Source organism: Neopelma chrysocephalum, unplaced genomic scaffold (genome assembly GCF_003984885.1).
Source record: "Neopelma chrysocephalum unplaced genomic scaffold, ASM398488v2 Primary Assembly neopelma1_75, whole genome shotgun sequence".
NCBI lineage: Eukaryota > Metazoa > Chordata > Aves > Passeriformes > Pipridae > Neopelma > Neopelma chrysocephalum.
Window position 1 is genome coordinate 1,358,324 of NW_020897736.1, and position 16,227 is coordinate 1,374,550.

At 38.3% G+C, this 16,227-nt stretch overlaps 1 protein-coding gene across 12 annotated transcripts in view; it reads right to left on the reverse strand.

The window, feature by feature from the left end:
• TCF12 (transcription factor 12) overlaps positions 1 to 16,227 on the reverse strand; it is a 163,527-nt gene that overhangs the window by 106,763 nt on the left and 40,537 nt on the right. For all 12 annotated transcript variants that reach the window (XM_027688713.1, XM_027688716.1, XM_027688711.1 and 9 more), the window contains 3 exons: positions 13,269 to 13,342; positions 11,306 to 11,374; positions 729 to 831 (listed from right to left, as the gene is read on the reverse strand). In XM_027688713.1, coding sequence (XP_027544514.1) covers positions 729 to 831; positions 11,306 to 11,374; positions 13,269 to 13,342 — 246 coding nt within the window. The remainder of the gene's footprint in view (positions 1 to 728; positions 832 to 11,305; positions 11,375 to 13,268; positions 13,343 to 16,227) is intronic.

A 16,227-nucleotide genomic window follows, 5' to 3' on the forward strand; every position in this document is an offset into this window, starting at 1 on the left:
ATTTTTATGCTCCAAACTGGAACAGGGAAAAGGAGATTTTCAAAGAACACCATCAATACATTAACATTTTTCAGGTAACACAAGTGCAGGCAATGAAGAAAAAGCTTTCAGTAGCTAAGGTCACCATATAATACACAGTTTGCTTGCTTTTCCAGTTTCAAATTAAAAAAATGTTAAACACTCACAGGCCTGAAAGCAGTAACAACATTTGCCTAGCAAAGCAGGAGTTTCCATCTATTCCTCAGAAGTGACAGAGTTTCTAATACAACAAATATAAAAAAAATTTTAAAAATTAAATATAAGAGGCAAGCCCTCAAAGTATTAATTGAAGAAAAGCCTAAAGTAAATTGGTAGGTAGTTCAGGAATTGAGTGTTAGAAAAAAATTTGTTTTTAACTGCACAAATTAAAAAGTGATATAAATGTCTTTTCAACAAAAGTTAAGGAAAATTAAGCCTTAAAGTAATTTACATCAACTCAAAATATATCAGCTTTCTAGATCAACTTGAGGAAAATCTAGATAGTTCCTTCTTCTAAAAAGTCCTGGACAATGGCCTTTATGAGGAATTCACCCAACATAAAAAGATTTGAATAGGGAAGTCAGTGTTGCTATGAGAAACAGAGCAACTTCCAGATGCTTGACATGTCAGGCCTAGACAAGGGAATGAAAAATGTCTCTTTCTGACCAAAGAGGCTTTGAGGGGATACTCGTAAAGAATTACCTACTTACCCATCAGATTTGAGTTCATGAAAGGTGTCGGGGACAATCCTTCATGAGGCCCTAATCGACTGTCATTCAAGTGATCACTGTAATGAGGACTGTCTGCAAAACCCTAGAGAAAAAAAGACCAGAGTATTAAACAGATTATTTGGCAGCCCTGCTAATTGAGTGTAATGACACTTTCCTAATTAAATGTGCAGAGTCACAATTGGTCATTAATCACAAAAGTTGGCTTTCAGGTCTATCTCACAGAAATTATTCTCTGCCCACATTTTACTTTCTCCGCCATGAAAAAGAAACCACATAGTTTCTTAATAAGCTGTGTCCTCATGGACAATATTTCTAAAAATTGAATAATACGAAGATATTTTGATATTTGAATCCTCTTAGTGTTAAGTCACTCACCACAGAGAGTAAAATTAGCCTGAAGAACTTGCAAGTGATTTTTTTTTTCCCTAAGGTTTCTGTTTGCATTAATAAAACACAGTAAAAAGGCCAGGAAGAGTCACTGATGTTAACAAAAAAATATTTATACAAATGAGAAGAAAAAATTCCATTTTCTCCTTGCAGCCTGCTATTAATATTACAGACTAGTAGGCATTTTGACACTATCACATCACTAACCAGCACAGCTCATTGACAAAGGGTTTGCTTCCATACAGTGATTAAATAAACAACTTTGTCACCCAATTTGCAACCAAGCACTGAAATTTAAACACTTTTTTTGCACTTTTTTAGCATTAGTACAGCCAACCTAACAGGCCTGGAGTAACCCTACACAGTCAGGAAACACTGACTTATTAAAAGCTTACACCAATGGTATACGAGAAGGAAAATAAAGAAGTCCTAGGATGCATGTATTATTTAATTAACCCAATTACATAAAACTCTTCAGTACATCTCAAAATGCCTTCAGCTTTTCCATATAAAGGTATGAAAACAGTATTTGCCATTCAGACTTATCAAATGCATACTAAATCACTTATTCTGTACCAAAACCAAAAATTGCACCTCCTTTGTGGAGCCAAAGTTTTGAAAACCATTTTGTAAACCTTATCTTACAACTCACACCGAGCCACATCTTGTTCAGAAACCTAAAGCTCAGGCCTAATTAAGGGAGGAGGGAAAACTGTTCGCAGCTACCAGGAACCATCCCAAGTGCCCTGGGACTATAAAATCATCAATCACTGAACATTTCTCATTTCTCCAGACCGCAGGCTCCCGCTCAGACAACATTAATGGGGCTGGAACGGGCCTCCCTCTCTTTGCCAGTGCTGTCACTTCCACCAAAGGGCTGCTCACCCAGGGCTGAGGAACTGTCACCGCGCTCCCGCTGCTCACGGATGCGTGGCACAGCCCCGCTCTCCCACTCAGCTGCTGGGAGTCCCAACTCCCCAGTGCATCTTTGGCTGACTTTATCTACTCCAGCATCGGCGATACACATGTGATGGGCATTCAGAAACAATCTTAGTGACATTTACAACTTGGTTATGACCACAAGGGTGTCCTCTGGAAAGCGTGACCCAGCCCCGGCTGTCAGACAAGCAGCATGGAGCAGCAGCTGCTGAGGAAATGGAGTGGCTCCTAGCTAAGGTCACCACATGTGGGTTATTTTTATGCTGAAATGAAACAAGAAAGAAATTAAATCTGCTGAATAAAGAAACAAAAAATTTGCAAAAACGGGACCAAAACCAGAGTTCCTAAGTAGGTGCCTTCCTATCTGTGTCTCTGCGTGTGCTCGTTATTGTGGTTGGATTTTTAAAACCTTTTTCCTAAGACAATACTTCAGTTATATTTTATTTTTAAAAGAAAAACTGTGAAGGACACTGTCAGTGATAAAAGAGGATCCCTATCTCAGACATTCAGAAAGTGGTGCCCAGATGAGCCCCAGAACCTGAAATCTTCAAGACATCTTTATTTACAAAGTAAATAACAAAACGACTGAAAATATAACAGGAGTAAGATTCATTTCGTACACAGTTACACATCATGCAACACAACCTACCAAATGCACAGGATTCTTAATGCTCCTTTCCATGTTAATATTGCATATTCCCCCACAAAATGCAGGAATTGGAGAACTGGGTGGTTGGCTTACACAGAAAGGAATATTTTCCCCTCTATCATCAAAATTTCTTCAAAGAATACTTGACGTCATGTTCTTTTCATACACCCTCTCAGTTTCCCAGATTGCACTTGCCACCAATTACCACGGCATCCAAGTTCTATTTCTACACCACTAGACAAATCTACCTGGAAAATGCTCCAAGTCATCCTTCACAACACCAAAGCCACTGAAAACAGAACATTTCATATACAAGGGGAAATGTACTAAGGCATATGCAAGCCTTTTAAATAGAATTGTTTTTTTCTGTACTTTAATGCAATTCATAACTGAAATTAATTGTGTCAGGCATTTCATTCTTTGCCATTACAGAATTTACACCTGTTCAAGTTGTAGCCCGAGCCTTCATCTACAGTGGACCGATGTAAAGAGGTCTTACCTTGGCCACCACCCCTGAAACCAGTTATTCAGAGTCTGAGTTATGGATTATCAACTCAAGTAGCAGTTTTGTTTGGGATTAGAAACCCAGGGCTGATTCCCACATATAACTCACCCACACTAAATGAATACAAAATAACCATGAACACATGCAGTTTTGATTTAACAAACAACTTCTGCACTTCACAAAAGCAAATTAAGGAAAATCAGAAGAGCTCTAAGGACAGTGATTTAAATTACACTGAGTTATTTCAGAGCATTCTTCATATTTAAGCTGTACTTCAAATAAAATTGCATTCCTGATACCAATCTTTGCTTTTGCATCTGTATTGTTAACCTACATAATAAACAGTATAAAGTTCTACTACTGGGAGAGAGCTGTAATCAATCATAGATGAAAACTTTAGAAGCTTCCAATAGCTTCTGGAAAGCTACTGGAAGCTTCTAGTCATACAATCAAAGCCTTAAAAATGTATTTAATAAATATGATAGTGCAAATTGACAATATATGTTTATTGTTTAAAGGAGAACAGGGTTCTATCTGCAACAACAATACAGGACAGTGTTTTTTTAGAAGTCACCTGTGTGACAGAGTAACAAAGAGAAAACACCGTTGGCTGGCACCTGAACTCATCACTCATGGCAAAAGCAACAGAAGGTGCTGGTGGGGATTCATGTGAATTTGTATCAGAGCCTCTTTTCAAATCTGTGTTTTAAAGACTCAATAATATATACTGCCAAATTTCAGTCTTCCTTTCTGAGAAAGGAAGGCAATCTCAGTTCACAGCAATTTTGAAGACTAATCTAGTGAAGCTCCCTGGATGGGAGCTGGATTGATACCGGCTCCAAGCAGAAACAGGAACTAATCAGTCATGCCAAAAGTTCCCCTCCCTCTTGGGAAGAGCTATTCCATGGTACATATTCTGGCTGGTGATGTCATTCTTCGGACCACAGGTGGGCTTCCAAAGCTCTTTGGAGCATTTCTACCTGCTGTTCCCTGCAGGGTAAGTTTAACAGAGAGGCTGGAAGGAGACACTCCATGCTGAGTGCACATCCCCATCTCTGCCCCCCTGGCTGCTCAGCAAACATCCCAATGGATTAGCACACATCTGAGTGCACAGCTGGAGTGTTTAGCAAATAACTGGCAAAAAGTCTGCAAAATAGGAGTTACTGGACAAATTTATTTTCTGTTCTAAGCACCCCATTCTGAAGGGACTGCAGACAGCTCAGGGCACTTTTCTGTTTACAGAAAGCAAACTGATTTTGAACGTGATTAGATGCCGTACCTGTAAACTCAAAACCATCTTGTTTGTTCCAACCTCTTACATAGCTATTACAAAAGCAAGCTTTAACCTTCCCAAAGGAAGACAAAACTTCTCTTTCTGTACTGTTATAGCCCAAATAAAGTGTAATTGGGGTTAATTGTTCCCTCACAGCATTTTGTAATGTTTTCAGTGTTCATTTTGCACAGGCCTCTCCCTGGATTTCAGTCTGACTGCATGTGCGTGATCAGAAAGACCAAGTCAGATATGTCTACAAAGACAAGCAACAACTATTGTCTGTTAATAATACCTGTCATGAAATCCAGCTGAAAGACTACTACTAATTAGTGCTGCAATTTAACTGAGTAGTGAAGGCACTCTCAACATTGAATGCTCTAACTGAGTAGTAAAGGCAATCTCAACACTGTACACTTACTTTAGTAGTTTTTCAGGTATTTCATTGGATTAGAGTGATGTTCTCCTGGTATTCCAATAAATTAAGTCCACCAATTACAAAACCCCACGGCTGCAACACTGTTTCTTCCTACCTCTTCTGGGTAAGATGCCCCAAGCATCCAACTGATTGGGCTTTATCAGGAGGATTTTCCATGCTAACACAGCCAAACCAATCAGAAACTTGAGACTATTTACAAAATCATAAATACCTGTATATAGAACACCTGAAAATTCTTGCAGAATGTATTATTCTATTTCATTTTGTCCAGAAGACCAAATGGAAAAAAAACCCCAACCAAATCACCCAGAGAAACACATTCCTTACTGGGCATGTTTATCCTACCAAACCATAAGAGAAGGCCTGACACAATGAGTCTATGCCCCATTTTACAAATAAAGTGGTAATTAACCTCCCAAAACTCAATGTCTTTCAATGACCATTAAAGTTCTGTCATTTTGGTTGAAGGTAATTACAGAACTCACCTAAGAATAAGGCAAAAACTTCCCCAGTTCACTGTCCCTACCTTTTTCATTGCACTGGTTCCAGGTCCTCTGTAGGTCTCATCCTCTTCTTTTTACTTCCACTTCAAAAATATAAAACTATTGTCCCCTAGCAATTATTTTCTGAAGTCACACCAGGATTTTATCCATGCATAAGTAAAACTGTAGTTCTGACCCTAACTCAATTTGTGGGATTTTTGGGTTGGTTTTTAAATAAGCACAACATCCTGTCAGGGCCCACAATTTTCCTATGCATTTACTGAGTCCACAGAATAACATCTCCCTGTACAGTTTACTACTCCACAGCATTTCATTTGCTCAAGTCCACTAAAGGAGAGATCATTTATTTATCCTCCCTTATCCCTGAGCCCTCTCCTACACAAGTCCCTGGGAACAGACCAAAATCTAAGGCTTATAACCAAGCTGCCAGATCAATAAGCACATATTTGCATTTTAGCAACTTACAATATAGCTCAATTATTGCCTTTAAACTTAAGACATTAAAATTCCAGTAAAATGAATGGCTGACTTCACAGTTTGACATGGCTACAGACCAAAGGATTAAATTTAATGAATGCTGCTTTCAATTCCTTGAGTTTTATAGTTTGGCTGACTTTAAATAACAAATATTAATTGTTTAATGCTCAAGAATACTGAGTTCCCTTGCAAGCTAAATTTGGCAATGGTCTTATGAATCAGACAACAGTCATCCAAATGACTAATGTGTAAATGAAGGACAGTGAATCTACTGCTGAAACCCACTTTATTTTGGACTATCTGCCTCTCCAAACTAATCTGAGAATTCTAAAGACAAACAAGGCAGGAAAAATCACCAGAAGTGGGGGAAGTGGGGAGAGAAAGCAAGACACAGGCAGTGAGAGGCAGACAGACAGAGCAGAGAGACTGACTACACCCAGGAACACTGTGCTGAGTCACTGGCTCAAGATTAGACAAGAGGCTCTGGGAAACAGCCATGCCAAGGTGTCCTAGGGAATTTAAAAGATTAGGGATTATGTGATCATGTAGGTTTCCGGAAATAAACAACCTGGGGGTTTTTGGTGTTGTTGGGGCTTTTTTAAGAGTATTTTCAGCCACTGAATCCACGTATTTGTCAGTGGCTCCCAGAGGAAAGACTACAGAGCCAAAACCTGTCTGGGTCTACTGAACACACAGATCAGGAAAAATGTTGCAAAAATGAAGGTAAGGTAAAAATAAATCCAAGGAAGAGCGATCTTCCTTTCTGCTGGGAGGATCACTTGCACTATATTCACTGATCTTAGCTGAACACAAAGAAACATCACATTGTCACAGGTATAACTTCATTTAAATCGCTGACAATCTCATAGCAAACTATCAGTGGGAACAATGTCGCTTCCAAGCAATGCCCAAAATGATTTTCCAAAACATGGAGCAGATGAATAATGATGGGACACTCCCCACACTCCTGACACTGTTTTGTCCATTCACACCAGTTGCCTCCTATGATCCAACAGCTACCAGACCAAGCTGAGCCCTGGCTGATGTGCCAGGAAGCAAACACCTCTGCCCTCTACAGGCTCCAGCTCCCTGCCACCTCCAGCTCCCCACCTGCTGAGAACAGGCAGTGCTTCAACCTCATCTCCCTTGATTGTGCAAGAAATTTGGACAATACTTATCAAAAAGAGCACTGAATGCAGTTTGCTGGTGGAGATCACCCAACTGCACCAGCAACAAGGAGCTTTCTAGCTCCACTTTCCAGCTTTAATTCAGATTCCCTCCCACTATTAGCAAGTGTTAACACTCTACTACAATATCCTAAAGGCAGAAATGCAGCCTTGCATGTTATTTGTTCACTTGCTACATGGGGGTGAAAAAAAGCAGGTATCACTACCTCAAATTTCCCATGTTACTGGGAAAAGTCAAGAGAGCTTTCAGAAGTATCCTCCAAGTGTCACCGTAAGTTATGTAACAAAGCTCTAAAAATATTATCTTCTTTTAACATATCAAGTTGAAATACACGAAAACTATGTGTGCAGAAATGGAATATGAAAACAATGGAAACCACGGTTTATCTATTCTTGAAATTTATTTATTTTGAACATCATTTATTTTTAAATAATCACCATTTTCTCCAGCTCTAAATCCATTTCCAGGAAGTTAACTTACTGAATGACAAATCTGATTTCAGACAGCTAAACCCAATAGCCAATTACACCTCTAAACTCCTGTGAGATAAATATCAACATGATATGTAATGGGACAATTCCCTGGCCACTTGGAAAACTAATTTGTGACTGATTCCAATGCTAATTTTAATATGATAGGTAGTGGCAATAAAAACAAAAAGCACAACCAAAAGATCCACTTCTCCAATACAGCTGACATAAAAAATTCATATGATGGAAACCAGATTTTTCCAGCTCTTATCTAAGATATAAACCAGGAAAGAAAATGAAACAAGTATAGCCAACAGACTAACAATAAATGCTTAAAGGCAATACTTGAAAACCTAACTAAAGCATTCAGAACTTAAAAAATCAGAACTTGCTTGAAAAGTGCTGCTCATAAATCAGATTACAAAGTATGCTGCATTTGCAAGTGTCCTGTGCACTGAATAAGGAATATTTAATTTAGGCTTTGATTCCACAGTGAATCATCTGCTAATTTATAGAATACTTCAGGAAGAGCAAATAACCAGCAGCAGAACCACCAAACAACCTCCCTCCTCTGCAAAAAGTATCAATGCAGTTAAAAAGGACACAAATACAACAGACTTCTTAACACTTACTGCATTTCTGTGTCCCTCTTGTCTTGTTTTGCTATATTACACCTTCCTTTCTTGTTATGTACCTGAGATTAAGAGGTATAAAATACTATTTCAAAATCTGCTATCTTATTACTACTTTTTGACTGTATTGCAAATTAAAAGTACTATTTGGGGGAGGGGGGAGTGGTTTGGGCATATAGTATTTCAGGTTCTAATCCATGGATGAGTATTTTACGTACAGGAGAGGGAATAACCTGTTGCCTGACACCACAAAACCATGGAAATCAAGCAGTGGTGTCTTGATCAGTTCAACTCTGCCTTCAAGTATTGAGATACAAAGCAGAGTTACATAAATGAACAGAAGGACGAACTGCATCCTCAGTACTGGAACTAGAGTCTGTGTTAAATCAGGTCAAAATGTGCACTCACAGCTTTTAGTGCAATGTACATGCTGGAAGTTATTTGAAACACCCACAGTTGGGATTTTGGAAGAAAAATACCTCAGCTAATTTATGCTAATTTTTTAACAGTTAAAACTATTATGTGTGTATATAAAAAAAGGTTATCCAGCAAGGAAATGTCTTATGAAAAATATTCCAGATATGCTTGGTTTGGAGACAGCAATCTAAGCAGATCAAGAACTAACTTGCTCCTTTTATTCCAAAGACGTGTTACAAGGAAGTCAAAACAATGAAAGAAAACCTCACAGAGAATTATTCCTCATCAAAGCAATCATGAGCCCCACCACAATAACAACTATGGGAGAAAAATGTTTCATTACAATACAATGCTTATTCCCAAAAGGTGATCACACCAATTTGTTGCCATGTGATGAGTATAAATTATAACTCCCAGCTACAGCAGGAAAGCTCAGAAGTTCTGGTATCATCTCATGACGGGACAACAAAATTCTCAAGTTCTGTAGGGCAATGTATTATTGTGCACCAAACGTGGGGCTTGAGTCAACTACCTCAGAATTTGCTTCAAAGAGCTCAGTAGAGCAAGACTTCCAAAAAACAGCTTTACCTTCCTCTGCAACATACACCCAGAGCCAGCTGCCCTTCCAATGCAAGGGATTACAAACATCCCTCCAGCCCTACATCACTGAGACAAGGGAGAGACTTGCACACATCAACCAAAGACAGGTGCTGAAAACCCACCACTGCTGCACAGATGGAAGCAGGAACAAGATTGGAGACTAAGGAGAAAAACAAGCACCACAAGACACACAAACTTGTACATGGACTTGAGTACAACCATTCAAGAATTAGGGAGACCATCGGCACTAACAGAACTCCACTGACTTGCTGACTCCCATTCCTGAATTACTCCTATAAACAATAAACCTTTCCCACTTTTTTCTTCCCCCCACCCCAATATATATCTCTTCAAATTATTCATTTCTCTAACAAAACATTTGGCCTATGAAAGGGATCATGCACACAGAAGTCACTAATGTCTCAATATGTACCTTTTCACAAATGTAAGATCATCACAGCCAATTCAAGTACAAATACCCACTGGCCTTGCAGTGCTAGAACACAATTTAACATTTGAAAATAACATAATGAAAAGACAATGCTTCTATCTAAGGGTTCCTAGCCTTCAACATCACTTCAAAACACTATTGAAGTAAGAATGGTTTAGCTTTTAATAACTATTATCAGAGACTCTTAAAATAAAATAAATTGCTATCAGACATGAGAGAAGGTTCTTTTCCAAATTAATTATTGATCAAAAGTTTAAAATACACAACAAACACTCCCCCCCAAACACAGGAATATTTGTCTAGTTTTCACAGGAAAAGAAGTTACCAATGTTTTCCCTACTTTCCCAGAAAACTGTACCCATACCAACGTTCTCCTAAAATTCCATGAATAAATCAAAAAGAGTGGATGAACAAAGACATAGTAAAGTTAGCAAAAAAAAAGTTTTAAAATAATCCTAACTAAACATTAGTGCAGAGTTGCAAAGCCAGTTCTCCATGAAATTGGTAATAAAAGAGCAGATAAAATTTGGTGCAAATAAACACAAAGTAAACATGTTAAAAAATAACTCAGTGTCATAACAATGTAACTGCTGCACAGTGTAAAAGAAAATCTTATTTTTCTACACACTTTTTAAAACAGTATCACTTCAGAGCTCAGTGACAGTCAAAAAAGCACAACTTAGTATGGAGTAAGAAAGGAACAGAAAATGAATGCACCATTGTGCCAGGCAGAAATTTCTGGTACACCCTCATCTTGACAAGTGCACACAGTCATAAGCACCCTAAAGCTGCAGTTATACAGAAGAAGCAGAAAGATTCAGAGAATGGCACCAAGAACTAATCCCAGGTTAGGAGAAGTTATTATACAAGCAAATACCAATAGATTACAATTCTTCAGTTTGGCTGAGAACAACACAGAAGTAGCATGTAAAACACACGTTTGGGAGGGAAAAAATAAAAATTACCACGTATATCAGTAAAAACCAATTGTTGCTATTCAAAGCACAGGAACATGGTGGAAATCAGTTAAATCACTGGTCAGCACACTTAAGACAAAAACACCAATATTTTTGGCACAAACCGCTTGCAATTCTTGCCAAAACTGTAATCAAAAGTCAGAAAAATTCACAAGTCACAGAGAGCAAGTCCAGCAATAGCTGTAAGAACCACGTCCAGAGGTTGGCTCTGCCCAGGAAATCTAAGCCCACAAGAGCTGGGCTTTTGCCAGGAGAGTACACAGTAAAGGTGGCAAAATATTTGCCCTATATTTACACTCTTTCCTAAAGCATCATTGCTGGCCACAATTGAACCATCTGTACTGACCTGAACAGACCTTCGGCAGGAGTTGGAAAAGAAAGATGTGCTTTAGCCAGTGTTCCACCATCTTTTCCCATTATCTTTTAACAATTATGTACTAAACTATCACCAAATTCCAACTCTATTCAATTGAAAACTGCTTATCTTTCTATGCCTTTGGAAATTCCAGACAATTCTGAACAAACAATTTAAATTCTTAAATAATTTTGTCACTGTGTTGTGACCTTTAAAGGAAAACTCCAGTAGAAGGCTGCGCACAGATTTTAAAAAATATAAAAAAATCACACACAATATAAAAAGAATAAGTGGTACCTCTTGAGATTTCAACTTTTCTATGTCTGTGGAGAGGTCTGAGCTTTTTCCATGGAGACTGCCATTTTCCTGTAAACAGACAAGTAGTAGGAACAATTAGGACAAGAATAACATTCTACATTGAAATCATGGGGGAAAGTACTGGGTTAGGAAGTCGAACATGTAAGACAGTTATAACTTCTTTAAACTCCACGTTAATCACCAGAAGGAATAACCTAAGAATGTTAAAGGCTGTGTATCCTTTGCTCTGCCTCCTGAGAAACTGCTCTGTATTCTTACAATACAGACCCACACACTCATTTTAGCTCTTCCTCAGAGACATCTGCTCTGGCAGCCCATGTAGGAGTACTCAGAAGTTCTCGTTATTCAAAATTCTGAATCAGTGAATGTGCCTCATTAGTTGAAAGAAAACCAAAAACGAAAGACCACACGTCATACCCAAAATTTATGCATGTAAGTTTGATTTAGACTGGTAAATGAAGTCCAGTGCTTTTTCAGTGAATTCAATGCAGAAGAGAAATTCCTGTGTTCTCCCTTTTTTGCAGAAGATCACAGCCATGGGCCAAATTAATTTGTGCCTCTTAATCTTTACCAATTCTATCTACAGAGAATATATATATCTAGTGTTCACTTTTCTGGGCAGAACACAGAAACAGAGTTTTCCTGTAAAAAAGGAATTGAGTTTTCTTTAAAAAGTAAACTGTTGTCATTTAAATGACATTCCAGATTACTATTCTTTATTGCCTCATATAAAAAAAAAAAAGGCTAACACACAAAGCTCACTGACTTTACATTATTGGAACGTTAGCTGGCTGATCCTCTAACACAAAACAGTTGTGATTAATACAGCCACACAGCCAATGAATTACAAGCTCAAATTCCAGTTGGATCAGCTTAACTCATGATTGATTAAAACTAATCAGCAAAGTCATAAATGAGTGTCAAAACACCAAACACGTACAAGGAGAATATGAGTTACTTAAAGCTGCATAACATGACTCCATTTCAAATGTAGAAGAGGCATTTGAAGGCTGAGCTTTATGCCTTAAATTATGCAGGATGTTTAAAAGAATGCCTGATTTCCATGTTGCACAGAAATATTTCTTCAACCCATAAAGTACTTCTACATTTCTATTATAATTCCTTTACTAATGATCAACAGAAAAATTTGGACTTCATGATAAATCTTTTTATCTATTGCTGTCTTCCAAAGTCAGGCAGATGCTTTACCAGTATCCAGTGAGCTGAACAAGATTTTGCAGTCTACCCATTTTATTCCACAGCATGAGAGAGCTACAAAGGTGCAAATGCTAACACAGCTCTGGCTCCAAGATACTGAAATGAGAACATCAGGTCTGCTGGGTATTTCTAGTTCAGGTACTGAGCTCGTTGGCTATTTGGGGAGTGGATATTCATAAAAAGAATATCGAGTAGATGAAAGGGTCACTAGGGGAAAGCTTGCTTTTGACCACTGAGTTGGGGTTTAAAAGGGTAATGTTATTTTAGGATATTAGATACTATCAAAAACCTTCAACTCAATAAGCAGGATGGATGAAGTGGGAACGATAACAGGAGGAAGGTCTCTAAAAGAGAAGCCTCTCTTCAACATCATGACACAGCACATATTACAGCTGGGTAATGATAACAGAGAGGCAAGTGCTCCCTACACTTTGCCAATAAATCTGCTCCTGAGTAACAAGACTTTCTACTTCATTTTCATGATCATCATTCATTCAAGTGCACAGTTAAATATGGTTTATTTTCATGAATTCTTAACCCACATATTTTTTTAGCTTTAGAAATCTGAATCACTATTGCAGCCCAAAGTCATTGAAGTCTCTAGAAGATGCTAACCTGTGTATTTAAAGGAGTTCAACCTTCAGAAACTTTACCAAATCACGTGCCAATTTACATTGTACATTCTCATAAACTTTTACTATGAGTTATTATGTGGGTATCTTACCCTTGAAGATTCATATGAAGGACTTGGCTGACCACTTGTTCCCCAGGATGTGGCACCTGTTCGCTCATCCATACCTAGGAATGAAAAGAAAAATACAGACCTATAAGAAGTGATAGCCAAAACAATGTTCTCTGATGCAACCTGAAAGAACATTCATCTGCTTCCACGCACTTGAAGCAGTATTTCTAAAAACAAAATTTAAGATGAACAGTTTCCTTGTTAATTAAGCTGGCTACAGAGGAACCTGCTCATTTGGACACCTGCAGCTGCTGAAAACAGGAGCATAAAAAGCCAAGATTTGCCAATCTGCAGTGTGTGCCCTACCCAATCCATCAGAAATTAGCATGAGGAACAAAACAAGTGCAAGGATGCGAACACGGGGGCTGTTTGCACAGCCCGATTTCTCCTGCATCTTAAGCACCGAGTGTTGCAGCACATACTGTGAAATGTATACTTGTTATCTACTCTCTGCTCTTGTGTCTTGCTTAAGTATTGTAAAATGTGCAAAATTATTTCCCCTCCTTGGCCTTCACATGACACACAAGATATTTTAGCACAAGGGGGAAAAAAAAGGCAAGACAGACTGGTTATGTTTCAATGGCTTAAAAAACCCACAGAGGCTCATGGTGTCTGCCCTACTAAAACAGTGATGTTTTTTACACTCTGTAACGGTTCTTTTAGAATCAGTTCCTTTTATGCAAATCCAGGTTACAGATCACAAGAGAAAGGGGAAGGAAAAAATAGGGAGATCTTTAAGCACGGTCTCAGAATATATATCCTACGTATCGTTCCATTTCCAGTCAAATTTAAATGGTCAAACCGTCTTTAAACCACATTCCCAAACAACTAATTGCAAAAGCACCTGAATTCCTATAGCAAATTCCTTCATACTGGATAAAGCTACTAATCCAGCAAGTAGGCTCCTGATTATCTGTATTACACGATTTTTTGGTAACATGTGGAACTTCCATCCTGAACTGCACACTTCCACGCACTCTGGCCTCCAAAACACAACTCATTGCTTCCCTGTCACATGAACTTTTCTCACAGCTTTGATAAACAGCATAAATTCTTTATGTGATATATACTATAAAATATTTATGAAGCTTTATAATGTCATAATTTATAAATAAGAACTAAGTGTCACGATTTATAAATAAGAGCAGAGCACAAGCTACTCCATACAATCATCTCTAAACCCTAACTTTATACTGCAACTATAAAATTTCCATTAATATTTCTCAGACTGACCATACTACAAAGTAGAATCTAAGTTAATACTTCAAATAACTACCTATGGACTACTAGTATTCTAATCATTATTCCCTTAAGAAATGTGCTTTATGAAGCTATAAAATACTGCTTTGACAAGGACAGCCTGCAGAAGGGAAGGTCAAATTGAAAGTACAGTATAATCAGCCAAATAAAAAAATATAGACACCTTTTGTGTACTGCAGGAAAGATCCTCAAGGTTGAAAACATCCTTTGAAAATGCAAAACCACCAGTGTATTGAGCCAGCACTTTGGGGAAGTTTGCTGCATTTTGCAGCTGACAGCATTGTTGTTGTTTCATTGTAACTGGTCCAGGAGCTGAGTAAAGAGTCGTGGCTGGCACTGACAAAGGCAAAAGTAATCTTTTGGCACAATTGACTCTTTTCTGCCAGAAACAACAGCTCTAATAATCCAGTGATTATCATAACAAGTCTTCCATTGCTTTAGTTTAAAAAGAGACATATGGTGGGGGGGGGAGGAAAAATATCTTACTGCAAGACCAAGTCCTTGGGAAAGTTTAAGACACAGTACATGATATCAAGCCATTTTAGGAAATATGTCAGTAGATAATGGTTATGCATAGAGTGTTCAGAGGCACGACCCCTGATCAGTAAAACATGCTACTCATTTAAAAATTTGAGTCAGTGGGACATAAGGACTTATGTTAAGGTTCTGCTATACCAGCACATGTACAGCTAAAAATTCTTGTATTTTAATTCTACCATTTGAATTATGCAAATAATTTAAAGAAACTGCCTTCAAACAAAATTTAAGAGTTTAAGATGGGAAAGAAAACTGATTTCTAAATAGTTCCTGTAATTTTTTCTTCTAAAAAAGTCTAGTACAGTTAGCTAGAGTAGTCAGGAGTATCAACACTTCCTTTTTGCTGTCAGGTGTCTTTTTCCTCCTTTTCATGCAGCATTTATTCTTCTTACAAGACCCAAACATCCAAACGTACCCTTTAAATAAAATTTGCACATAAGGAACGTACTTTCACAGTTTACATGCTCTGTGAAGGCTACAAGAAAAAAAAATCATATACTGCACACAGAGCACCAACAGTTTTACTTACTGCTGCTTGACATCTGGATTTGACACCCCTGCTGCCCTTGGTCTCCATCAACATAAGACACCAAACAAGTGCAGACCCAGGTAGGCAGCAACACAACCAGGAAATCAGGTATGTGTCTGTGATGGCACTCAAGGAATCTGTTCTGGTTTGGGCACTAATGTGTCCTTCCAGGGATGACAGGTAAAAACCAACCAAATATTGCAAGAGACAAAGACCCAGACAATTTCTAGCAGGCTGGGCACAAACAAACACCACATACTTGAATGCAACTAAAGGTAACTCTACTTCATGAGCCAGGACCATAAGATACACCTTTTGGATGGAAAGCTCCTGAAGTGGGGAATACTCAGCAAGAAAGAACACGGGAGTCATCTATGGGAATAAACTCAATAAAGTCTCAGAGCAGAAGTGTCATGAAAAGAGTTCTAGCATTTTCCTAGGAAATGCAAAAGAGAATGGAAGAACTAGGGGAATCATCACCTTTGTATAACACCTTCTACAAGGAAATGTGGGGACCAATTCCAGTATCCACTGGATAAAGGGCACAGGAAAGCTGTGACAGTTAGAAAATGTGCTACACAGGGGAGGGCTGCAGTATCTCAGTCTCTATAGGCA